At 41.6% G+C, this 27791-nt stretch overlaps 1 protein-coding gene across 2 annotated transcripts in view; it reads left to right on the top strand.

The window, feature by feature from the left end:
* LOC311077473 (cytochrome P450 3A30-like) overlaps nt 1–27439 on the top strand; it is a 34402-nt gene extending 6963 nt beyond the window's left edge. The window contains exons 5-13 of one of the 2 annotated variants that reach the window (XM_084106002.1): nt 2791–2904; nt 3182–3270; nt 8789–8937; nt 9138–9268; nt 10860–10941; nt 11025–11185; nt 11261–11487; nt 12376–12538; nt 12622–13054. In XM_084106002.1, coding sequence (XP_083962128.1) covers nt 2791–2904; nt 3182–3270; nt 8789–8937; nt 9138–9268; nt 10860–10941; nt 11025–11185; nt 11261–11487; nt 12376–12538; nt 12622–12726 — 1221 coding nt within the window. In that variant the 3' untranslated portion in view covers nt 12727–13054. Of the gene's footprint in view, nt 1–2790; nt 2905–3181; nt 3271–8788; nt 8938–9137; nt 9269–10859; nt 10942–11024; nt 11186–11260; nt 11488–12375; nt 12539–12621; nt 13055–26930; nt 27094–27176 lie in introns of those variants that run through there. The other variant, XM_084106003.1, reaches the window with a different exon arrangement.
* Nucleotides 27440–27791: the final 352 nt, after the last annotated feature.

Genomic DNA, 27791 nt, shown 5'->3' on the forward strand with positions numbered 1-27791 from the left:
CCAGAGGGTTAACCAAAAAACTGGTACGATTAACTCCTGGATGACATGCTACATTGGAACAATGACCCCATTGAATTATGTTGGACCGTAATCCCTCCAGCACGAATAACCAACTTGGTGGGCCACCAGGCGGAGGCGTTACTCTTTCTAAGGCCGACTTGACCTTCGACTCGATCTCCCATGTGAGTGTGGAGACAATGAGTCTCTCAGGTAAAATGCACTCAGGAGTGGACGGGCGTTCAGATCGGTCAAAAACACGAGACAAAGCATCGGGTTTGATGTTTTTAGAACCCGGGCGGTACGAAAGAGAAAAATCAAAACAACCGAAAAAAAGAGCCCACCGAGCTTGCCTGGAGTTGAGTCTTTTGGCGGATCTGATATATTCCAAATTCTTATGATCGTTCCAGACGATAAAAGGTACCCCCGACCCTTCTAACCAATGACGCCACTTTTCCAATGCTAACTTGACCACCACCAATTCTCTGTTACCAATGTCGTAGTTACGTTCGGCTGGCGATAAGCGATGGGAGAAAAACGTGCAAGGATGCATCTTGTCATCCGAAGAAGAGCGCTGGGAGAGAACCGCACCTACCCCCACCTCTGACGCATCGACCTCCACCACGAACTGACGTGAAGGATCAGGGGTAATCAGAATGGGAGCCGAAACAAAGCGGCTCTTGAGTTTGGAAAATGCAGCTTCGGCTACACCAGACCACCTGATCGTCATTCCGGGGGAGATCAAGGCTGTCAGAGGAGCAGCTAGTTGGCTGAAGTTACGAATGAAACGTCGGTAAAAATTGGCGAACCCCAGAAACCTCTGTAGGGCCTTACAGGAATCTGGACTTGGCCAATCCACCACAGCCTTAACCTTGTCAGGATCCATGTGCATTCCCTTGGATGAGATGATATACCCTAGGAAAGGAACAGACTGTGCATGAAATTCACATTTCTCTGCCTTGACAAAAAGCCCATTCTCTAACAACCTTTGGAGCACTCGTCTGACGTGCTGAACATGCTCCTGGAGAGACGAAGAAAATATCAGTATGTCGTACAGGTAGACATAAATGAACTGATCTACCATGTCTCTCAACACGTCGTTGACGAGTGCTTGGAAGACCGCAGGAGAGTTGGAAAAGGCAGCCCAAAAGGCATGACCAAATATTCAAAATGCCCCCTGGGGGTGTTAATCGCCGTCTTCCACTCATCCCCCTCTCTTATGCGAACCAAATGATAAGCATTACGTAAATCCAATTTTGTGAAGACGGATGCACCCTGCAACCTCTGAAAGCTGAAGACATCAACGGCAAAGGATAAGTATTCTTTACCGTGATGTTGTTCAACCCTCGGTAATCAATACAAGGTCGCAGAGAACCATCCTTCTTACCCACAAAAAAGAACCCCGCCCTGTCACAGTGTCTGGTTTGAGTTCCCTGGGTCACCACTAGATGTCCTCCTTCCCCCCGGTGTCTGTCACATTCTGAACTACATTCCCCACGATCCTTGTTCTTCATTGCACTCAGCTGTCCCTTGTCACTAATCATTGCACTCAGCCAATTCCCCATTAGCATTGTCATTTCCCTGTGTATATAACCCTGTCTGTTTTAGTATGTGTCACGGAGTCCTTGTAATTATCACGCCACTTCTGAGTTCTGTTTCTAAGTCTGTTATTGCCCGTTGTTTATGTTTATGTTTATGTTTGATTGCTACCCTGGTTATGACCTCTGCCTGGACTGGATTTTGAGTAACGGATTTCCCTCATTAAAGATACTTACTGCATTTGGATCTTCTCTTTCTGGAGCAGAAAGTGAGTATAACTTGCCCTTAGGCAGAGGCATACCTGGCAGTAACTCTATAGCACAGTCATAGGAACGATGCGGAGGTAGAGAAGCAGCCCGGGACTTACTGAACACTTCCTTCAGGTCGAGGTACTCCTGGGGCACGTTTGACCTCTCCGTATGGTTCCCTGACGTGATGAGAGTGATGATGTCGGTGGTGGATGAGATGTCTGGAAGTTTCTGTCCATTAAGTGTACTGACGGAAATCTTGTGAGTGAGGGGAATGATAGGAAGCTGAAGGTTAAGTGCCAAAGTTCTATCCAGAAAATTACCTTCAGCTCCCGAGTCCAATAAGGCCTGGCATTGGTGAAACTTGGTTGCCCATTGCAGTCTTACCGGGAGGAGAGTTGATGAGGATTTCTCCACGGAGAGTCCATCTTTTACTGGACAGTCTCTTAAAAAGTGCCCGACCTCCCCGCAGTACATGCAGAGGCCCCTCATCCTTCTCTCTCCTCCAGGGAAAGCCGAGCTCTACCCACCTGCATGGGTTCATGATCTAAAGCTGGGCTGACCGTATTCTTACCGCTGGCTCTGGAATACTCCGGGTTCTCGGAAACCATCGCCTGGTGAGTTCGCCTCTCCAGTCGCTGTAACTGTGCGTCCACTCGTAATGCCAGATCGATAAGTCCATTTAGATCCTTAGGAAGTTCCAGCGTAAAGATCTACTTCTGAATACGGTCAGCCAACCCATGCAGTATCATGTTGTGAGAGAACGCATAGTTTTTTTGGGAACAAAAGATTTGAGTTTCTCTGGGGATGCAAAAGTTTTACGAGAGAATACAGATTAATTGAAATATAGTTTTTCCTCCCATCTTTTATCACTGTAAAATATAAAGGTACTTCAGGTAATAAATATGAATTATTTTTATTAATCATTAGAATTTTTTCAGGCCAGATTGTGCTTGTGTTGTCATTTTATCTTCACTGTATACACATTTTTCCTCTGATCTGGCAGAACTTCCGTCTGAACGGGCAGCTGTACGACGCCGTGTCCATCGTTGAAGACGATGACTGGAGGAGAATACGCAGTGTTCTCTCGCCTACTTTCACCAGCGGGAGGTTAAAGGAGGTCCGTGAGTCTTTATCTGGATCATTCTCACGCAAGCAAGTTTTATAGCAGTATTTACTCTACGCTTATCTGAAGCGTTACTTGAAGGCAGTACTATTGTGCTACAATACAAACAAGAATTCAGTTTGAGATGAATGACTAATTTGAACTGAACTACATCATCATTCATGCTGAGGAGGATGTGTGTGTGTTTGATTCTCTTCCTAATAAATATCAAACATTATCTGTGTGTGATGAAGATGTTATGATGATGATGTACTTCTGCTTCTCACTCTAGATGTTTGGCATCATGAAGACACACTCTCAAATTCTAGTTCAGAATCTGGGGAAATCAGCAACACGAGGAGAAAACGTGGATATTAAAGAGTGAGACATATTGCATAATATCACTGTGATGAGGTTCAGGGTTTGGAAGGAAGAAGACAGGGTCGGCGTGACTGAGACTCGAATATTTATTGACAAAAAAAAAAGGAAAACAATCAAAACAATAGGCCCGCACACTGCGCATTCACCGTAGTCAACGCTACAACACAAAACAATTTCACATTAACACTAAACAATCTTTCCGCTATATCAGCTCTGACTCTTTCCACTTTCTTGATCAGCCTTTCCACTGGCTGGCGGCGTACGAGTCCTTAGTCCTTCTCTCTTGTCTCTCACTCCACAGCGGCTTATATCCGGTCTCTCCATGCCAATTACTGCAACAAGACACAGGTGTTCGTCATTTGCACTTGACCTACTTACGCACCACTTGTCTCCTTTCTCTCTCTCCAGTACAGACCTCGCGGAACCACGGCCCCCTTGCCACAATCACAAATGCTTCTCGATATCTGAAGAGATAAGAACGGAGCCGCAATAGTCAAGTCAAGTCAAGTCACCTTCATTTATAAAGCACTTTTAACAGTATGAATTGTTTCAAAGCAGTTTTACAGTTATAATAGAAATTACCGTAACAGATTGTTTAGGCTGTACAACAGCATTAGGATAAAGTTATTATCCAGCTAAATTTAGTTTTGATTTATTCACTTACAGTGCGAAGATCATTAGTTATTAGCTTAGTGGCCGCTTACACGACATCATTCTAACAGAAAAACTCTTAACGCGCTCTGGCCGCTCATCTGCACAAAACAGTGCCAGCTGGCACATGCGTATCACGTGTTCAGTCCATAGGTATGCGCATTTGAATATATATGTGCGCAGGCGTGTAGTCCTTCACAAATCAACCCTCAACAAACTACTTGTCTGGCCTTAAAAATGTATAATACAGAAATTTGTCCGTCTGCATAGCCACGCGAACCGGAATTATCCCAAGAACGTTTTATCTGTACTGAGATAAAGGGAAGGGAGGGAGGCCTTCACAGGGGAGAGACTAGTTGACACTTCAGGACTACGTTGTCGTCGCGCCCAGGAGCAGGTCCTTCGTCAGATCTGGATACGGCCTGGATCCAGCGAACTGTGGTAAACCTAGGGATAAACAGAGAGACTAATATTAGCATAGACGCCATTCTTCATATGATGTAACGAGTACATAAGGATTTATGGGAAGTGTTCCCGGTTCCGGCTGATCTAAACTATGCAACCTAACATTGAATTATAGAAGTCTATAATGTATTATGTGAATGCTAGGTCAAAGAGATGTGTCTTTAATCTGGCTTTGAACTGACAGAGTGTGTCTGCTTCCCGGACAATGTTAGGAAGATTGTTCCAAATTTTTGGTGCTAAATAGGAAAAGGATCTACCGCCCGCAGTCGATTTTGATATTCTAGGTATTATCAACTGGCCGGAATTTTGAAAATGCAATAGACGTGGAGGACTATAATGCGTTAAGACCTCGCTCAAGTATTGGGGAGCTAAACCATTTAGTGCTTTGTAAGTAATCAGTAGTATTTTTAAATATATACGATGTTTAATAGGGAGCCAATGCAGTGTTGACAAAATGGGGCTAATATGGTCATACTTCCTTGTTCTGGTAAGAACTCTAGCGGCTGCATTTTGGACCAGCTGTAGTTTATTTATTAAGCGTGCAGGACAACCATCCAGTAAAGCATTACAATAATCTAGCCTTGATGTCATGAATGCATGAACTAATTGTTCTGCATTTTTAATTGAGAGCATATGACGTAATTTAGATGTGTTTTTAAGATGAAAAAATTTGGTTTTACAGATACTAGACACGTGACTTTAAAATGAAAGATTGGTATCAAAGAGCACACCCAGGTTCCTAACCGACGACGAAGACTTGACAGAGCAGCCATCAAGTGTAAGAGAGTATTCTAGGTTATTATGTGAGGAAGTTTTTTGTCCAATAATTAGAAACTCTGTTTTTTCAGAATTAAGTAGTAGTAATGCTAGTAGTAATGCTAGTCATCCAGTTTTTTATCAGCTATGCATTGCGTTAATTTTGTGGATTGATAAGTTTCGTCAGGGCGTGAAGAAATATAGAGCTGAGTATCGTCAGCATAACAGTGAAAATAATGCCATGCTTCCTAATGATATCTCCCAAGGGTAGCATGTACACAGTGAACAGCAAGCTCCTGTAGCTCAAACAGTAGAGAGTTGGTGCTTGCAATGCCAAGGTCATGGGTTCAATTCCCAGGGAAAGCAAGAACTGATAAGAATGTAAATGTGTACCTTGAAATGCAATGTAAATCCTTTTGGATAAAAGCGTCTGCCAAATGCATAAATTTAAATGTAAATGTCTTCATTTACTTCTACAAACTGATAACGGTCAGATAAGTGTGAGTTAAACCATGCTAATGCAATTCCATTAATGCCAACATAATTTTCGAGTCTATTTAAAAGAATGTTGTGGTCGATAGTGTCAAATGCGGCACTAAGATCGAGTAACACTAATAGAGAGATACAACCACCATCGGATGATAAGAGCAAATCATTTGTGACTCTAATGAGAGCAGTCTCAGTACTATGGTACGGTCTAAATCCTGATTGAAAATCCTCGCAGATATCATTTCTTTCTAAAAAGGAACATATTTGTATATACTGCCTTTTTGAGTATCTTTGACAGAAAAGGTAGATTCAAGATCGGCCTGTTTTTGACTAATTTTGTAGGATCAAGTTCATAGATCAAGAATCATAGCCAGCTTAAAAGTTTTTGGTACGTATCCTAGAGACAAAGATTAATTGATGATAGTAAGAAGAGGATCTATGACCTCTGGAAGCATCTCTTTCAGTAGCTTAGTTGGTATAGGGCCTAACATACAGTACATGTTGTCGATTTAGATGATTTAACGAGTTTAGTAAATTCATCCTCTCCTATAGCAATGAATGAATCGAATTTTTCCTTAGGGAGACTACAATGCACTGTCTGATGCGATACTGTAGTAGACGGTTGCATAGTTATAATTTTCTCCCTGATATTATCAATCTTATAAGTGAAGAAGTTCATAAAGTCATTACTGCTGTGCTGCTTGGAAACGTCTGGGCTTGAAGCTTTATTTTTCGTTAGTTTAGCCACTGTTTCAAATAAATACCTAGGGTTTTGTTTATTTTCTTCTAATAGGGTTGAAAAATAATCAGATCTAGCAGCTTTTAAAGCCTCTCTGTATGCAATCGTGCTCTCTTTCCATGAAATGCGAAATACCTCTAGTTTTGTTTTCTTCCAGTTGCGCTCCATTTTTCTGGCTGCTCTCTTAAGGACCCGAGTGTGCTCGTTGTACCACGGCGTTGGAATATTTTCTTTAATCTTCTTTAAGCGCAAAGGAGCAACTGTGTCTAAGTTGCTGGAAAAGAGAGTTAAAAGTTTCTGTCGCAATATCGAGTTATTCTAAGCTATCTGGGATGCTGAGATGATGAAACTGATCAGGAAGATTATTAATAAAGCAATCTTTAGTGGCAGAAGTGATAGGTCTAACATATTTGTAACACGGAGTCTGCTTTGCAGCCTTGGCTAAATTAAGTTTACACGAAACTAGATAATGATCTGCACTCTGCTGCAGAATTTCAACGGCATCAACATTTATTCCATGTGATAATATTAGATCTAGAGTATGATTACGACAATGAGTAGGTACTGACACGTGTTGTCTAACTCCAATAGAGTTCAGAATGTCTTTAAATGCCAATCCCAATGCATCTTTTGCATTATCTACATGAAAATTAAAATTACCAACAATTATGATTTTATCTTTATTTTATCTAGACTCCTTAGTAATTCTGAAAATATTACTATAAATTACAGCAACACCTCCCCCTTTGCCTTTCAGACGAGGTTCATGTTTATAACAGTAATCTTGCGGGGTGGACTCATTTAAAGTAATGTAATCGTTTGGTTTTAGCCAGGTTTCTGTCAAACACAGCACATTTAGGTCTGTAATCATATCATTAACAATAAGAGCTTTTGAAGTAAGGGATCGAATATTCAGCAACCCAAGCTTTATCATTTGCTCATCTGTATTATATCTGTTTTTTATTTGTTGAACATCAATAAAACTTTTACCCTTAGATGGGTTGAAACGTTTTTTGTATTTCCTAATTCAGGGAACAGACATAGTCTCTATATGATGATATCTAAGTGAAAGAGGCTCTATATGATGGGATTTATCTGACCTTGGTGACGTGAGACAGCTAGCAGACGGTTGGTTTAGCCAGTCTGTCTGCTTCCTGACCTGAGCCTTAGATTGTCATGTTTGAGCTCTAAGACTATGTGCCATATTACTAGAGAGAAGAGCAGCACCATCCCTGGAGGGATGAATACCATCCCTTTTCAACAGGTCAGGTCTGCCCGAAAAACTTTTCCAATTGTCTATGAATTCTATATTATTTTGTGGACACCACTTAGACAACCAGCCATTTAGTGAGGACAATCTACTAAGTATCTCATCACTCCTGCAAACAGGAAGGGGGCCAGAGTGAATAATAATCTTAGAGAATTTACGATTAGCATTAGCCAGCATTTATAAATTTGCTTTGATGTCAGGCGCTCTGACTCCCGGCAAACATGTGACTATGGTGGCTGGTGTCTCTATTTTCAAGTTCCGTGTAATAGAATCACCAATAACTAGGGAACATTCAACAGGATTCACAGTGGGTGTTTCACTGAGTGGGGAGAATCTATTTGTTATTGTAATCGGAATGGAAGAGCAGTGTTTTGTCCCGCGACTGCAGCGTCTCACGGTCACCCAGTTCCCCTGCTGCATGGGCTCTACTTCAGCTGGAACCGAACATTGTACAGAGTTCACTAAGCTAGTCACATCCAAATCAGTATCTAAAGCCTTTGCAATCTTACAATTAACCTCAATTAAAGTTTGGATGCATGTCTCTAGTTCTGAAATCTTCTCCGCCAGCCTGACTATCTCCCTGCATTTATCACATGTAAATCCTGTGCTGACAGAGAAGGATATGCTAAACATGTTGCATGAAGTGCAAGTGACAATAAGAGGAGAAAATTACATAACTCACCGTGTTTGTTGACTGACTGATACTCACCACAGTTGTTTGATGGATTTGGAAAAGGCGTGAGCGAAATAAAGAAATAAATAAAGAGTGCACGGATGGCACGCTAACAGGCTAGTGAATTACTAGCGTGTTGCAACGATTTAGATTGAAGCTAGCGATGTTAGGTTAATATTTGATGTTGAGTAAGTTATATTTAGCAGTATAAACAACAGGGAATGATAGTAAATAATGATTCAAGACAGAAAGATATACAAAGCTTTCAGACGCAAACCAACTCAAGCAGCAGCAGGCAGACAGGATTATAGTGATAATATCACTATAATTATCATAGGTGTTCAATTTCTTCACCAATCACCTTTAATAACCTCCCGGACAGTGGAAACATTCACTACATATAGAGTACAGTATATAGGCTGTATATTTGTCAGATGAGAATAATAATGGCTTTCTCTTGACTGCATGTGTTCAGGTTCTTCGGTGGGTACAGTATGGATGTGGTGACCAGCACAGCGTTCAGCGTGGACATCGACTCCCTTAACAACCCCAAAGATCCATTTGTGACCAACATAAAGAAAATGCTGAAGTTTGACTTACTAAACCCTGTGTTCCTGATCAGCGGTAAAGAACTCAACTAGGCCTGTCAGATAAGCACACTTCAAAAGCTAATGTAGGAAACTCTGTGAACAAACTCTTTACAGAACTCCAAATAACTTTGAATGAACATTCTGTTAATGTTACTGGAAGAAGGTTTGTTCATAACTTTGAGAGAACTTTGCCAGAACATCTCCTGTTAAGACCTTTTCTAATTTCTTCTGTAGCTTTGTTTCCTTTCATCACACCCATCCTTGAAAAAATGGATTTCAGCTTTTTCCCGTCATCTGTGACTGATTTCTTCTACGCTGCCTTACAGAAGATCAAGTCTGAAAGAGTGGCCAACGACCACAAGAAGGTACAACAAACACTTAACATGAACAATGTAACGACTGAGACAATCAGACGCATAACTATTTGTTACATTTAACAAATAAGCTTTAAAACCCACTTTTAGGAATGAAATATCTCCCCAAAAGAGGCAAGAGAGCAGAAAAGCAGGGGGACCATCAGATAAGATGGTTTTATTGTTCTGAAAAATGTGGTCGTGATAAGACAGAGGCCATAGGAAAGACCTACAGCCCTTAAAACAGACTTTCCTGCATTAAATTATAGACAAACTGATCTATAAATGAACATGCATCCCAGGACAATGTGTGTGATAATTTTATGTGATGTCTTTTATGTCATGCATGCTTTATGAGAGAACTTCTAGTTAATGTAACCCCACCTATATCGTGTCTCCTGTCTAATTAATCCTCATTTAATGACTCACATCGCCTTCTCATAGAATGCAGTGTGTGTGTTTGTGATATCTATCTGAGTATAAATGGACACAAATGGCAAGGCCCACACTTGAAACAGAGTCACAAATCCTCCCAACAGAGGAATTTCCCGCTTGGAATTTCCCCCTTTCTACTTTCTTATTCTCAGGCTTTAAATGGCCTCTACACAAGCCCTTCCCTCTCTTGGCCTTCTCTTGTACATTCGGGTTGCTGTCCTGCGGGGCCGCACCAAGCCCCAGGCCCCAGGCTCCAAGCTAGCAGGCCTTGACTCACAACTAGCCATGAGCTCATTCAGGAGAGAGAGGACTCTCTCAACCATGACAGAACAAGGACAACATCAGGAGTTTGGCACAATTGATTCATTCTCCAACCATGCAACTCCAACCATCAACTCTTCCGACTTCCTCCCTTCTCCTGGTTGTTCTGCATGGCCTCTCCAGCCCAGGGAGCACAATCTGCGCTCCAGCCATGTGCTCATGGAGAGAGAGAGAAATTTCAACCAGAACAGAGTCAAACAAACCATGCAAGTTCATCACCATTTCTTCATTCAAGGCAGAAGAAATCGATTGAGACTAAAGGGACCATCAAAATCCTATTTCAGAAACTTCACGAAATGCTTTCAATGCAAAGGCCATGCAAGTATACATTTAATGAGGTGCTCTGAAAATAATAAGCTGATGGTTCTTTTCATAGTTAAATGTATCTTTTCCATAGTTCCATTTCCTGCTTCCGGTTTCATTTTGTCACTTCCCATTTTACCCAAGTTTGTGTGATTGTATGTTGTGTGTTTAGATTAGTTATGTTTGTGATTTTAGTTAATAAAACTTGTGCACAATACGTATTTGGTTCTGATTCTCTGCTTGCAATAAAGTTTATTTTACGATTTAGACTGTGACTACAGACTCTTAGTAGTACTATACAGTAAGAAAGATATTTCCCTCCCCCGGAAATGAACATTTCTTAGAATTAATAAATAATTGTTCACGGGACAAACAGGTTGATTGATTGTAATTTTACTACATTAAATTAATTCTATTAACTGATCCAAATATTCATATATAATTATTACAAGTTATGATTGATTTTTAATATTTATTTTGAGCTAATTTGCTACAACAACTAAATAGTCATGATGTTTTAAACCCCTCTTCTGAATTCCTGCAGAAGAGAGTTGACTTCCTGCAGCTGATGGTCGATTCTCAGACGGCAGGGAAAACTCAGCATGGCGAGGAACACACAGAGAAAGGTGAAGCATCTCAGATGGTTAACCATAAGAAAGATCTTTCTTCCATATGTGAAGACACATACCTTAAACCGTGTCCTGTGCAGGTCTGAGTGACCACGAGATCTTATCGCAGGCCATGATCTTCATCTTCGGCGGTTACGAGACCAGCAGCAGCACTCTGTCGTTCTTCTTCTACAATCTCGCAACCAACCCAGAGGCCATGAAGAAACTGCAGGAGGAGATCGACGAGACCTTCCCAAATAAGGTAGTACTCCATTGAAACACTCGTTGGGATCGGCGTGATGAATTTGAGTCTTTATCCATTGATTGTGTGTTGAAGGCCCCAGTGGACTACGAAGCTGTCATGAACATGGACTATCTGGACGCCGCGCTGAACGAGTCCCTCCGGCTGTTCCCTGTCGTAGCTCGACTTGAACGGGTCTGCAAGAAAACGGTGGAAATCAATGGCGTCATCATCCCTAAAGATATGGTCGTCATGATCCCGACCTTCGCTCTTCACAGAGACCCGGAATACTGGAGCGACCCCGAGAGCTTCAAACCAGAGAGGTCAGGACGGGTTTCTCCTGTTTCACTCATTATACGAGTCCGGTGAAGCTACAGTCAAGCTTTAGCAAATACAATAAAGCCCAACAGTCTGTCCTGGACGTGGAAAATCCCATTCAAATCCACAATTCATTTTTAATGATAACTTATAAAAAGACAGACCTTATTGTGAGCTACAAGGTTGCTCATCTATGGTATCTGATTTTGATTATGCTGTCATTCCACATTATTTAAACTTATTTTTTCAAAGAATTGTGTTTATCAGCAGGAATCCTGGTGAGAAACTGCATTACCCATAAAACCCAAATAAATCTCTACATATCAGGGAATCAAAACTATAAAACTGCACTTAGAGAACTCTTTTAACGTCCATTTTTCTAACTTTTAAAAGTCCAGTTTTTTTATTTAATCCAATTTGTATTGGTTATGCGAACGTTCCATTCTTCAAACATTATGGGAACGTTACTTTTGAATGTTCTCAAACGAGTAGTAACATTTAAAAAAACTATAGATGAACTTCCAACTAAAATGTTTCAGCCAGACTGCTTCATGAATGATGTATAAATAATGTTTTTGTGCTAACGTTTTGAGAACATTATTAAAGACCAGATAACTTTGAACGAACGTTCCATTAATGTTATTGGAAGAACGTTTCTTCATAACTTTGAGAGAACATCTGAGAACATTCTCTGATAGCTGGTTGGCTTGATTCATGGATTATAACTCTATAGAAAATATCTGTAAAATCACTATGGAAAAAATACTTCCGGAACCAAGGCTGCTGAAAAAGTAAGCTGCACTGTTGCACTAGGAACCCAAGGTTGGTTCTTTAGAGTAATTGTCTGTATAGATACTTCAACCCAACGTGTCTCTTTCCTGCCTTATTAACAGGTTCATTAAAGGAAACAAGGAGACCATTGACCCCTACATGTACATGCCCTTCGGCCTCGGCCCCAGGAACTGCATTGGGATGCGATTTGCTCAGGTGACCATTAAGCTGGCGATCGTGGAGATCCTGCAGAGGTTCGACGTCTCTGTGTGTGCGGAGACACAGGTGAGAAAATGGGTTGGTGTCTGGTAACAGGAGGACGTTCGTTCATTCGTTCGCTCACACTGACCTTCTCTTGCTCTTCATAGGTTCCTCTAGAGCTCGGCCTATACGGTCTACTGGCTCCCAAAGACCCCATCAAGCTCAAACTCAAGCCTCGGACAGCTTCAGACATTTGTAACAACAACAAATAGTAACGGAGCTTGTCCGCTGCACACTTCTCTTTCAGTCCGAGGAGAAGGTTTGATGGGTCTTTTAAAATAAAAGAATAGACGTAGTCTCTAGTCTTCAGTGAAGAGGAGGATTCGACTCTGAGGTTCTCAGTGCCTTTCGGACTCGGACTGAGAGGTTTAGCAACTTTTCTTCAGTAGTGAATGTCAGACGAATTCTGTTGTTCCCTGAGACTCGTGTTTAAGGGTTTTACTTTGATGATTGAGAAAACGCCAGAAATGAGATTAACCTGTTAAGAAATTACATAAAAATGATAAAGTTTATCAAAGAAATAAAGTCTGCAGAAATGTATCTGACTTGTGTGTGTCGTGTCACTGAACCAGTTCACTTTAAACAGAGTTTCACTAGTTCACACTTACAAATAAGTCAGATAGAATAAATGCGTATTTGGCGTGCTGTCCGAGGAGAGTGCTCCGGGCTCGGTATTCGGCCCGAACCCACTGTACTCCCCCCGTATTCCTGGCTGTAAAAGATTGAGCCAAGAGTGAGGAGTCGGGGTGGTGGAGGGATGCTGGAAAACTGTCAAGGAATATTAGGTGAGTTGACAGAGTGGATATATATATACTTCTTGTCATGCTGATTAGGGTAGACATAATTGTTTGATGACGAGTAGATTGGATTGATTATTTGAACGTGCTCCTCCCGAACTTTGTTTATAAAACATCATTTAAAAAGACAGTATAAATGTCACAATCAGCTGCTGGGTCATTATTTTGTAGAACGAAAAACTACATGATGTTTCTCTGTTTCTGTATTTCACTCTTATCAGCAGTTTAAATCAGTGCATTGACTGAGTGCTGTCTGTCACTTCACTGTAAAAAAATATTTTCACAACTTTTCACAAACTTTTACCAAATCAGCTTAGGTTCACAAAAGTTTCTGTTGAATAAACTAATCTCTTTCATTGTATCAACTCAAATTGTTAGTTTAAATTACTCAATTTTAAAGGGATGGTTCGGAGTAAAATCAACCTAGGGTCCTTTGCACCACAACCTTGAGCCAAGGTTGGGGGGGTTGGGGGGGTTTGGCTCGAGGTCATGGTGCAAAGGACCCTAGGCCGATTTTACTCCGAACTACATGCTACTTTAAGTTAAACCAACAAATAATTTTTAAAGTGTGATTGTGTTTTTAATCATTTCTGTGCATGATGTTAATCTAATGCCATATCCACAATAATACGTTTTAATATAAAAATAACATTTTCAAATGAAAATAACATTTTCTAAAGTGTCTTCACGTTATGTTTTCGCTGGAGGAATCAATAGTGTGATGATGGGTGAACGCAGCGAATAATTTACACTGGATGGGAAACTCTCGTATCGCTCATGCATCACATTATGTAAACGGCATTATGGTCTTTAAACTGTGATATCATGACAGTCTATCGATAGACACACACTTTGTCCCTCTGCCTCTGGCGCTACGCCATGAAGAACATGCTGAATAATGCTGACTAAAAGACGAGGAGGAGCCGAAGCCTGCCACCATTTTCATTTGAGGTTTAAAGGGGACTGAGGCGATCACAAATTCTTTTGGTGGGGGGTGGGGCTTTGGTTGGTTTTGGTGCTGAGTAGAAAAAGAGCCGGCAACATGTGAGAAGTGCCGGTACTCAAGAAAAAGTGAGGGTACGCTACAGCTTAAAATATAAAAATGCCGGTGCCACTTCGAGCACTGAAAGAGATGAAATAAGCAGCACGTCCTCTTCTGGAGATTCACACTGACATAACAGACTCTAGAATATCTTGATCTAGAACCAAACAGAAGAATTATTCAGCTCTGTCAATATAGAAAATACTATTGATCAGATTTTGCTCGGTTTGCTATAGTTTCATTTAGCTATCTGAAACTAAAGAGAAAAGAGTCAGTACAGTAAGACAACAGACGAGACACATCTGAGAGGCATTTGCTCTCCACTCGATCTCAGTGCTGCCCAGAGCAAACCATTATTCAAGGAGATCATGTGATTTCTCTTTCCTCTGGGATTTATGACTTCAGCTCTGAGAACCGTCAACATATCCGAGGCAAAGAGACACAAAAGAATAAGAGAAATAGAAAACAAACATTTGATTATTGCAGTAGTTTGATGAATAGTTTGGTCAGAGGTGAGCCGTGTGTTTGTCAGTGTGTGCAGAGGTTCTTCCTGTTTGCGTGTTCTGCATTGGTTAACCCTCTGGGGTCTAAGGTGTTTTTGGGGTCCTTGAGATGTTTTGACATGCCCTGACATTTGTGCTTTTTTCAGTTGTTTATAAACATATTAATGGCAAAGGTATAATTACACTCTATTTAGCACAAACAGGGCTACCATAATATGTGAGCAACATGTATATACATGTTTGTATTTTTTGAGAGAATAATGTTTATGCATGGTTATTGAAAAAACTAAAAATGAAAGTTTCTGAAATAAGGCGTCTCCCGTTCCCGACGTTACGTCTCCCGTTCCCTCCTTCAGGGAACGAGGGTTACATCAGTAACCGAGACGTTCCCTTTCAGTCGCTCACGTTCGACGTAACGTCGACGTGACGACGTAATTGGGATCCCATGGAAAACGCCACAGTTGCTGCCACATCCAGCGCCCTACGCAAGACTCTCAGACCCCCAACTGCTGGGGCGGAAGACCTGCGTAGAGGGAGTTCAACTGCTGTTCCATTATACCCCACACAGTGAACTCTTAATAACACTGGGAAACCGTACCTTTCCAGGGGAAAGGACGCTGCGGAGCCACATCCTGCCCGCAGGGAGGTAACGTGGAGAATACACATATCGAGACGTTCCCTTTCAGTCGCTCACGTTCGACGTAACGTCGACGTGACGACGTAATTGGGATCCCATGGAAAACGCCACAGTTGCTGCCACATCCAGCGCCCTACGCAAGACTCTCAGACCCCCAACTGCTGGGGCGGAAGACCTGCGTAGAGGGAGTTCAACTGCTGTTCCATTATACCCCACACAGTGTACTCTTAATAACACTGGGAAAGTGTACCTTTCCAGGGGAAAGGACGCTGCGGAGCCACATCCTGCCCGCAGGGAGGTAACGTGGAGAATACACATATGGAGGGGGCTGCCTCTCGAGGGGGCAGTGCAACATATGGAATGTCAGGAGGGACCGGCTCGATCGCGTCCTTCGCCAGTAGGACTGCGATCTCTGCCCTGAGCACAGGGGCATTGTCCGCCAGAACACGGGTGAACAGGATGCCCTTGAAAGCAGGGTGGCGCCGGGCGAACTGAATCGCATAGCCGAGTCTGATGGTACAGATGAGCCAGCGAGACCGGCTGGGAAGCGTTAATCAGGCTCCCAGAGACCGAGCAAGCGGGACCAACGGCACCACAGACGTACCCGGGGTGGGGCAGCGCGGCGGAATGGAGGGACCCGACTCGGACGGCACAGCGGCCCGAAGTGGGGTCTGAGTGTGTGGTGCAACACATACCTGCTTCCGTCGAAGGGCAGAGTGAGTGTGCGGAGGCGTCAGTGCGTCCAGGACACAGCCACTGCTGCCTGCTGGCGATGAAAGAGGGGCTCGGGAGTGACAAGGCATGGCGGCGGCGTCGACTGCCAAGCGCGCCCTCTTGGGGCCCTCACGTGGTGGAGGGTTCCACCCAACCTTCTCGGCGGCCCGGGAAAGCATAGCCGCCCATTCTGGATCGGTCTCGGACAACACTACACGCCCCGAAGGGGGCAACACAGCCGAGTCGTCATCTCCAGAGGACTGAAGCTCCCCCTCCGATGCTGCGATCGACATCTGATCGTCAGCTGGAGCCCCAAAGGAAACGGTTGGTCGTTCCGGAGAAGGACCAAGACGTTCACTAAGGGGCCCCAATGGCAACAGCGCTTGTGAGGCGTGAGGGGCCCGCGGAGGTTGACTCGACGGGGAAGCCCTCACGGTAATCCTCAGATCACCCTGGTCATGCGCCGAAGTAGGTCTATTCTGCGGGGCAGAATAAACACTAGATCGGGGCATAGGCGAGGGGACTGCACCTCCCTTGAGGTAAGTCTCGATCTAAGCGCTGAGATAGTCATATTCCCGCAATGGGAACATGAACTATCCACAAAAGCTGCCTCAGCGTGTTGAATGCCCAAACACGAGAGGCAACTACTGTGGCCATCTGCTGGCGCCAGGGAACGACGGCATCCAGAAACGCACAAGCGGAATGACATCTTGAAAAAGACGCAGGGTCACGCTTGTGTTGCTCTTTTAGTAAAAATACAAAAAAGGTTGGAAAACACTCTCTTAGTGCTGAGGCACCCAGGGGTAGCCGCAGTGTGAATGAACAGACACAGGGGAAACGCCCACCGAACCGACACACACACACACACACACAAACAATAGTGCTGTGAAAACAGCAGTTGTGAGCTGCAATGCTCGCGGCCACCGCTGATCGCGCCGTCACACCAACACTACAGGCAGAGAGTAGATCTCCTCTTGAAGTCTTCAAAGAGCTGAATTCTAGTAGACAGAAGTCTCACGGAAGCTCGGCTCCGAAGTGAAAGACAATGTGTGCGTGCGCCCGCTTCCTGTTTATACCCGCGCGGCGGGGCGGGGGCGCGTGACGCATTCACGCACGCCAACGTTCATTGGCTCGTTCTGTAGACACTCGAAGTTGATAGGGCTCCCTGAAGTGATCCCAATTACGTCGTCACGTCGACGTTATGTCGAACGTGAGCGACTGAAAGGGAACATGCTTTTTTGACTATAGGAGTGAAAAAAAAAATATTGTGTAGAATGCCTAAGGTTATGAATTGAAGAATACGGCACCAGAAGCTGTTGTAGATATTGAGGATAGCTAAAATGTACACATTTAAATATGAGTTGCAGCCAATGTATGGGTCTTCTTATATTGAGTGAGGGCCATTTAAGTGAATTATACATTACACAGTGATGAGTATTATAGGAACATCCAAGAGAAAATCTACAGAGATTACTGTATGCTGTATTAAGGGGTAGAAGGCTAGTTTTAGATGCATTTTGATAAACAACATCGGCATAGTCAAAAAGTAGCAATATCAGTTGTGTGGCAAGTTTTTTTCGGACACTAAGTGTAAAACAGTTTCTGGATCAAAATAAAACACAGGTTGCAAAATTAATTTTGTGAAGAAGGTGGTCAATGTGAGGTTTGAATGTAATTTCAGAATCAAGCCATAAACCCAAGTATTTAACTTTATCAAGCTCATGCAGAGAAGTACCGTCATTGCACGTTATAATTAGATTGTGTATAATTATAAAAATTATAATTAGTAATAATTAGATTTTGTTTTAAGAGTTTGTCTTGTTCCAAAGACCATAGTGTAAGATTTAGTTTTATTGAGCAGTAGTTTATTAGATAACAGCCATTTCTGTAAGGTATTAAAATCCAATTGAAGAGCAGTCTGAATTTGCAATAAATGTGGTTTAGACGTATAATTGACAGTATCATCTGCATATAGTTGAACAGAGGAATTAGAGCAGATTAAAGGCAGATCATTAATAAAAATAGAGAAAAGAAGTGGACCCAGTGTCAAACCTTGTGGTACACCTCTTTGTTGAACAAATAAATCAGATCTACTCCCTTTAAGAACAACACATTGTTTTCTATTATGTAGATACGAACTAAACCATAATAATGCATTTTGAGATAAACCATTTGCATACATCTTATCTAAAAGTAGATAGTGATCCACCAAATCAAAAGCTTTTTTGAGATCAATAAAATAGCCGCTGTAAGATAACCAGTATCAGATGCTGAAAACACATCATTAGTAGGTTTTAAAAGAGCAGTAGTTGTCGAATGATTAGGTCTAAAACCGGATTGAAATGGTGAAAGGATGATAATACAAAAAAAGGATGGCGATATACAAAGCCAACCTCTGCTACAAAGTGTAATCACAATAATTACAGAACGTAATTGTTACAGATCTGAAAAAAATATATAAATAGATATTTAGTCTTTCTGGTTCGACAAAAAAGTAAAAACTGGTTTCCACATCTTGTTGAATTTTGCAGAATTCCCAGAAATGGAGTATCTAATTCTTTCCAGATGTAATGTAGAAGTGAGTCCAATTAGCCAGTCAGAAAAGAGGGGTCTAGTGTTTTTCTTCCACAAAAGCAAGATAACTTTCTTAGCTACAATCATACCGTATTGAACAGGTAACCGTACCTTTGGACTAAGAGACTCCAATGAGTTTGACCAACCAAGAATTGCTATCACTGGGTCAGGAACACAGTTATAGACTCTGAATTTTTTAAACACAACCAAAAAAGATGTGCTAGGGTACCTTCGGCAGCTTTACACTTATCACATATAGGGGAGACAGAAGAATAGAATTGCTAAGCTTTATTTTAGAATAGTGAAGTCTATGTAATACCTTGTACTGAATAAGTTGGTGTCTTGAATTTATAGAACAAGAATAAACAGATAAAAGGCATTTGTCCCAAACAGTCTCAGAAACCTGAATCCCTAAATCTTCTTCCCAAGCATTTTTCAAATGAAATGTAGAAAAATCTGTATTATCTTTAAAAGCATTTACAAATAGGGATGTTCGGCCCTTGGCATTAGGAGAGTTAGAAAATAAATCAAATATTTTACATTCTAAAGGCAAAATTTCAAAGTGTGTAATATTTATACAAACATAGTTCCTAACTTGAAGATATCTAAAGTGAAAAGAGGGAAGGTCAAATCTCTCGCTGAGTTGAGAAAAGGAGGGAAATGCATTCTTAATATACAAATCTTTCATACTGAGAATTCCTTTACCTTGCCATTCCCTAAAAAACGTTATCTGTAAGTGAGGGTTTGAACGCATGATTATAACAGATAGGAGTAAACAGCGAAGTACTTGGTAACTTAATTACCTTTCTGATCTGGTACCATATTTTGATGGAGTTGTTAAGGATTAAATTATTTTTGGCAACCTCTTTGATAGGCAAAGGTGCTGAAAAAAGCAGAGCAGAAAGAGATGAGTGGATGGTATTTTGTTCTATCGCTAGAACAGGAGGGGGTGTCTACTTGAACAATGCCCAGAAAAGAATCCCGCCAATACATTAATGTTCTGCAGTTCGCTGCCCAGTAATAATGACGAAAGTTGGGCAAACCCAAACCCCCCAAGTATTTGGGTTTATACACACGAGTTTTGGATATACGAGCAAACTTTAAAACCCCAGACGAAAGGCATATTAATGGAATCAAGAGTTCTGAAGAATGATTTGGGTAAAAAAAGGGCAAATTTAGAAAGAGATATAAAAATCTAGGAAGGATCACCATTTTAATTGCATTAATGCGGCCGATCATTGATATAGGGAGTGATCTCCATCTTTCTATGTCCTGCTTCAGGTTGTCTAGTAAAGCAAAAAAACCTGGATCTATATTGTTGCTGACAGGCACAAGTTCACTTTTTTGCCAGTTAACAGAATAACCAGAAAAGCTACTAAATGAGTTTAATAAATCCAACAGAGGGGAAACAGAGCGCTCAGGATCTGAAAGGTACAAAAGAACATCATCAGCATAAAGAGATATGATACGATCTACCTGACCTAAGCTTAGGGGCAGAATCTGTGGATGGTGTCTAACCCCAGATTTCCACCAACTGCGGAACGGCTGCGGATCGGCTCCGCTGTGTGTCGGCTTCGTGCTCCGCCATCCTTCAATACCCACCAGGTCCAGATTTGTTGCGGAACGGCTGCGGCCATGACTGACAGCTGAAGTCACGAGGACCCACGAGATCTTGCGAATTCACGTATGATTGTGCGATATAACAGGATGTAGTTACTATAAACAGAACCACAAAACCAGCAACAGTTTGTTTCCATCCAGAGGAGTAGTCCATCAGGCCTGTCTCCGCCCATTATGACGTTTTCAAGGTGTAGTGCAGGGAAATATGATCCACTGTGAGCACAGTGTATTTTATTTAGAAAATTAACTGGATGTTTTATTTTGTTTCTGTGCTCAACTTCCTGTCCCGCACAATCTGCCCTGTGCTGAATTGCTGCGGAGCTCTCCAGGATCCAGCAAAAATAGAAGCTCTGCGTATCTGCTCCGGAGGGCTGCGGATCGCCGGAGCTGGGACGGTGTTGGAACGCAGCTGTTCCGCAGTCAGTGAAAATACACACATTGACTTTAATGGAAACCTATTGACTCCGCTGCTGTTCCGGAGCGGATCCACAGCCGTTCTGCAGTTGGTGGAAATTCCCCGTAATGGCTATTGCCAAAGGTTCTATGGCAATGGCAAACAACAGGGGTGAAAGTGGACACCCCTGTTGTGTACCCCTATGCAACTCAAATTGCGGTGATCTATCGAGATTAGTTAACACTGATGCGCAGGGATGGTGATACAACATGCTGACTCAGGAAGAAAACCTATATCCTAAATTAAATTCTTTAATAGTGGTTAATATGTAATTCCATTCAACTTGATCAAAAGCTTTTTCTGCATTTAATGCGATAATTGCCCATTTAGAGTGGGAATTTAGCTTTGAACAGATTATATTTAGGAAACGTCTAACATTAAAAAAAGAAAATCTTTTAGGGATTAAGCCAACTTGGTCATGATGAATAATTGTTGAAATACATTTGTTTAATCTTGTTGCCAAAATTTTAGTGAACACTTTTAAATCCGTATTGAGAAGAGAAATTGGACGAAAAGAAGAAACATCAGTCTCATCCTTGCCTTTCTTAAGAAGTAAAGAAATATTGGTGGAGTATAGAGAGGAGGGAAATTTCTGCTTACTGAAGGAATGATTGAACATCCGTAACATAAGGGGTACAATTTTATCTGCATATTTCTTATAAAATTCGATACAAAAGCCATCAGGGCCAGGGGTCTTTCCGTTAGGAAAGGCATTAATTGCGTCCATTATCTCTTGAATAGTAATATCAGCATTCAAGATTTCCTGGTCAGCTTCACTTCATTTTGGGAGGGAAAGTGAATGAAGAAAGTCTAAAATTACCTCAGATGATACAGACCTCTTGGATTTGTACAAGTCTGCATAAAATTCCACAAATTGGCATAGGAACCCCTTAACTGGTGAGCTAATAATTTATCTGGTTTATTCCCCAATCTCGAAATGTTTCTGCTTAATTTTTAATAACATCTTATTCACCTGGTCTGACGTTATCTTATTATATTCATATTTAAGTGACATAATGTCATTTAGAACACAAGAGTCTGTGGTATCCCTATATAGTTTTTCCAATTGGGCAAGACGAGCATCTATCTCCACCAAGCGTTTCTGTCTGAGTTTCTTTACTGCTGACTCGTAGGGAATTATGTGTCCCCTCATCACAACTTTTAAAGTTTCCCATAACACCAAATCAGAAACATCTCCTTTATTGTTGATCTCTATAAACTCTGTCAAGGAATCCAAAATATGCTGGCAAAATTTCTCATCTAAAAGGAGACAAGTATTAAATCTCCAATTATAACTTGGCTTTGCCCAGCCAAAATCTAAAGATACCGAAACAGCAAAATGATCAGAGATCAGTATATTATGATACATGGATGTAGAGACATTGGATAATAATTTAGAGTCTATAAAAAAAAAATCTATTCTTGAATATGATTTGTGAACATGGGAAAAGAATGAGTACTCCTTATAAGCCGGATGATGTAGCCTCCAAATATCAACAATATCCAGTGACTCAGTAAGATGTTTAATGACTGAGGTAGAATTGAGAGAAGGATCTGAACGAACAGGAAATTTGTACAAAACAGGGTCCAATATACAGTTAAAATCGCCACCAACTATAAAGTGAGTATCGGTTTGAGAAGGTAGAAGATTAAATACTTTACGAAAAAAAGCCGGGTCATCATAATTAGGGGCATAGAGATTTTAAAAAGTAAAATGTTGAGAACCAATTAAGCCAGTGACAAGAACATTACGGCCGTTAGGGTCTGTTAATGTGGATATATGTTTAAACCAAACTGAATTACGAAATAATATTGATACCCCTCTGGCTCCGCATGAAAAAGTGGATTGAAATACCTAGGAAATCCAATTACACTTTAAGCGTTTCTGTTCACCATGTTTAATGTGCGTCTCTTGTAGGAAAATTATTTCAGCCGAAATGGAGCGTAAATACGAAAACACTTTAGCTCGCTTCACCTGACTGTTCAAGCCGCGCACATTCCAGCACACAAACGCGTTAGCTTTCAAAAAATGTGTGCACCCCTGCCCTAGATATATTACAGGTGGGGACACACATCAGATATGTGTGGACTGTTTGGGAGTGCAGCACGCCTGGGCAGCTCTCGAGGGGGCTGCTTGTGGTCATTGTAAGTCACTTTCTATCAGAGTGCTGCGCTCCCGCTTGGCTGTCTTTGACGAGGATGGCCAGGCTCACGTTCACCGCGGTTCAGGTCCCGCGTCCGTTGAGGCGGCGCGGTACCTCAGATCGTGGGGTTCACAAAAGAACCTTGCAGACGAGACTGCTGCGGCACCTTCTCATTCTTCAAGGTTCTGAAGCCCCCGTTCATGGTGCAGAAGCCCGCGCCCAGATTTGCATAGCGAAATATCAAAATCATGGGAAAAACCCCACTCATCTTGCGTCTCCTATCCATCTGCTGTGGATTATAGCCACGTGGTAGAGAGAGTTGGGGTATGGGAAGATGCCGCAGATGGAGGAGGCTCTCGCCAGCTACCTCTCTCCTGAAGCGGCATCATGCCTAAAAAGCCCCGGCGCTGCACAGCAAACCATGCAGAGATACCTCTGCATTGGTGGGCAGGGCTTACATGGCGGCAGGTCGGGCTGGTTCATGTCTGCACACTATGGCCACTGCACACTGAATTTGTCAGGCATAAAAGAAAAAGATAAGACCTTTCTCCTGGATGCGCCGCTCTTGCCTTCTGGCCTGTTCGGTGACGCAGTTACAACTGTCGTCGACAGGTTTCAGGAGGCGAGGAAACAATCTGCGGCATTTCAGCAATATCTCCCTCGCCGCTCAAAATCCAAATCCAGGAAGGCTGGCCAGAGCGGCCAGACTCAGCCGTCAACGAGCTCCTCTTACCGGCAAGAACAGAAAGAGAGCGTTGCCTCTAGAGCCCCTCCCTCGGGAGCTTGGCAAAAGAGGAAATGCTCTCACTCGAAGTCCTCTAACCAGAAGGGCGACCTGAGGGACGTCCTTCAGGCGAAAAGGGCTTCGGGAAAGAGGTCCTAACCGGGGTGGTAGGATCTCGGAGGGCTTTAAAAATTAGGATACAGACTGCAGTTCAGTCTAAAAAATCTATTTTTTACAAAATCACATTCATCATCAACAATTGGAAAGCAAGATCATACATATCTTTATAAAATCTAAAATCAATCAAAATTCTTGCTCTAAGTAGAGACTTAAAAACAACAATAACATCAACATTGCTTTTTTGTTCTATTTTGCTCTTTCTACTCATGTAGATCGCCATTTTTGCCTGCCCAAGAATAAAATTCAACAAGTGAAACATAACACGCTTTTTTTGTACATATTTAAAGCCAAAAATAAAAGTTACAGGACAAAAACACTCATTAAACTTTACACAATTACACAATTCTTTCACCATTACAAACAAAGTGTTAAGTCTGAGGCATTGCATAAAAGCATGAAACACAGTCTCTTTTTGAGAACAAAACGGACAACCTGAGTTATTCTTAGAATCCAAAATTGAAACAAAAGAATTCACCGCAATAGCCCCATGAAGGATTCTCCACTGCAAGTCCCCTGTTCTTTTTGATAATGGTGGCTTGTACAAAACTCTCCATTCGGGTCTTACCTCATCACCTACTTTTAAAACAGAATGCCAAGGGGTATCGACTCTCTTATCAAGTGTCTTTTTGTTGAGAATGAGCACACACATTTTATACAACTCTTTCCCCACACATGAAAAAAAATCAACAGACAAAAACTTATTTTGTTGAAAGAAACACCCTGAATACTCTTCAACATTTGGTTGAATCAACAAACATGGAAAAAGATCTTCAATGTCAGGGACATTAGTCCCTAAACAGAAGTCCTCTAACATCATTGTTTCTTCATCTGTAAAAACTTATTTTAACTAAGTCACAAAACGAGTCACTGAACGAACAGATCTGATGCCCAATTTTACAGTAGCAGCTTCTACATTTTTAAAATGAGGTCCAGTTAAGCCCAGTAATTGTTTTAAAACAAAAATTCCTGAGTTTTGTAATGTCTTATTGAATCCTGGTAAAAAAAAAAAAAAAAAAACGCAGAAAGATCTAGTCTTGCATTAAAAATCAAGGGTTCATTCAGCAACCAAAAAAATGGAAAGAAAATTTTCAGTCCTTTGAATATGAAACAAACTTGACAATTTCTAAAGATCCAAGCACTTAGGGTCCATTAAAAAATAGATTTATCTATACCAAGGTTTCCAACAGTCCTTAGTAAAACACAACTGATCGCCCTCCAACTGACATTCATAGGTCCATCAAGAAGTCTTTGTAAAAAATGCAGCCGGAAAGCTGCAATCCTGCTCTGGAGATGAACCAATCCTTGGCCCCCTACTTCTTTTTGCAAAAATAAAATACTCTGAGGAACCCAATGAAGCTTGTCCCAAAAAAAGTCAACAAAGACCGCTTGAATCTCGGCCATCAATTTCACTGGAGGATCAATACAAACCAGTCTGTGCCATAAGAGTGAAGAGACCAAATTATTTACAATAAGTGTTCTTCCCCTATAAGACAGGTTGGGTAGAATCCACTTCCATTTGTCTAAATGACCTTTCACTTTTTGTTATAAACCATCCCAATTTTTTTTGTAAGACATTATCATCTCCTAAAAAAACTCCAAGATATTTCAAACCTCACCTATTCCAACACAGACCCTTCAGGAAGAATTGGTTTCCCTTCATTCCACTCCCCTAATAAAAACGCCTCACTTTTTGTCCAATTTACTTTTGCTGAAGACCATTTTCCAAAGTCCTCTATCAATCTAGATAAAACATGTATGTCACTTTGTTTATTAATCATTATTATAAGGTCGTCTGCATAAGCTGATATGCAAAACTTAGCATCACAAAGTGGTACCCTAAAACCATCTAAATTCTTCCTGATTGTTTGTAGAAATGGTTCAATAACAAGAGAATATAACATTCCTGATAATGAACAACCTTGTCTAATACCTCTACTGACCTCGAATGGAGCACATAAGCCATAATTAAACTTAATAACACTCTCAATGTCACTATAAAGAATTTTAATCATGTTTGAAAACTTTTCATTAAAACCAAAAGCCTCTAAAACGTCCCATAAATGAGCATGCTCAACCCGATCGAAAGCCTTCTCTTGGTCTAAAGACAGCAAACCACAATTGATATTAAATAATTTGGAAACCTGTATAATATCTCGAATTAAAGAAATATTGTCAAAAATTGACCTGTTTGGTATGCAATAAGATTGATCTAGATGGATCATCTGTCCTATTACTTTAGTCAATCTATTAGCTAAAGTTTTAGAAAGGAATTTATAATCACTGCACAGAAGTGATACCGACCTCCAGTTCTTAATCTCAGTGAGATCTCCTTTTTTTGGAAGAAGAGTAACCACTGCCCTTCGGCAGCTCAACGGCAGCCCACCCTTCAGCAGGCTGTCATTGAACACCTCCAGCAGGACAATCCCATCTCTGACCAAAAAGCTTTCAGAAAATCCACTGGAAGCCCATCCACACCCGGAGCTTTCCCAGACTCCATATCTTGGAGTGCTTTATAGAGCTCTCCCAGAGTTAGGCCACATTCCAGTTCTTCATTGGACTCTTCAGAGATCTTGGGTAGATCCTTTAAGAAAGGAGATTTTTCCCCCTTTTCCGGTTCAAGTTCACTTTTGTACAGGGACTGATAAAACCTCCTTGTTACCTCACGCATCTGCCTAGGATTAGATAACAAAGTACCATCCTTAGAACGTAGAGCATGGATTAAACGTTTTTGCCCATTATTCTTCTCATGACTAAAGAAATATTTGGAAGGTGCATCCATTTGATCAATATTTAAAAAATGAGCACGAACTAATGCTCCTTGTGCTTTATGCTCTAACAGTAATTAAGTTCAGCTTTTTTCTTTAAAAGGGTTTCCAAATGGTCCTTGTGGTAGAAAAAGGGGGTGGAAAACAGTAAAGCAAATGTCTTTGTTAGTTTAAAATATCTTGGATTATTTTCAATCCTACAAGAGTATTTGTCTGTATAAATACTTCAACCCAACATGTCTCTTTCCTGCCTTATTAACAGGTTCACTAAAGGAAACAAGGAGACCATTGACCCCTACACGTATATGCCCTTCGGCCTCGGCCCCAGGAACTGCATCGGGATGCGATTTGCTCAGGTGACCATGAAGCTGGCGATCGTGGAGATCCTGCAGAGGTTCGACGTCTCTGTGTGTGCGGAGACACAGGTGAGCAAATGGGTTGGTCTCTGGTAACAGGAGGACGTTCGTTCATTCGTTCGCTCACACTGACCTTCTCTTGCTCTTCACAGGTTCCTCTGGAGCTCGGCTTAAGCGGTCTACTGATTCCCAAAGACCCCATCAAGCTCAAACTCAAGCCTCAGACAGATCCAGACGTTTGTAACAACAACAAATCGTAACGCAGCTCGTCCGCTGCACACTTCTCTTTCAGTCCGAGGAGAAGGTTTGATGGGTCTTTTAAAATAAAAGAATAGATGTAGTCTCTAGTCTTCAGTGAAGAGGAGGATTCGACTCTGAGGTTCTCAGGGCCTTTTGGACTCGGACTGAGAGGTTTAGTAACTTTCCTTCAGTAGTGAATGTCAGACGAATTCTGTTGTTCCCTGAGACTCGTGTTTAAGGGTTTTACTTTGATGATTGAGAAAAAGCAAGAAATGAGATTAACCTGTTAAGAAATTATATGGAAATGAGTTTATCAAAGAAATAAAGTCTGCAGAAATGTATCTGATGTGTATGTTGTGTCTATTAAAAACAATCACTGAACCAATTCACTTTAAACAGAGCTTGAAAAGACTCACAGAAATGAATCAAACTCACCAAGTGTAACAATGTTTGTGCCTGTAAAGTTTGAATGTTGTGTTCCGGTCATCTTGACCCGGAGGGGATTCTCTTTTCCCCAAAAATGTTTG

Source organism: Abramis brama, assembly GCF_963993115.1.
Source record: "Abramis brama genome assembly, chromosome: 2".
NCBI lineage: Eukaryota > Metazoa > Chordata > Actinopteri > Cypriniformes > Leuciscidae > Abramis > Abramis brama.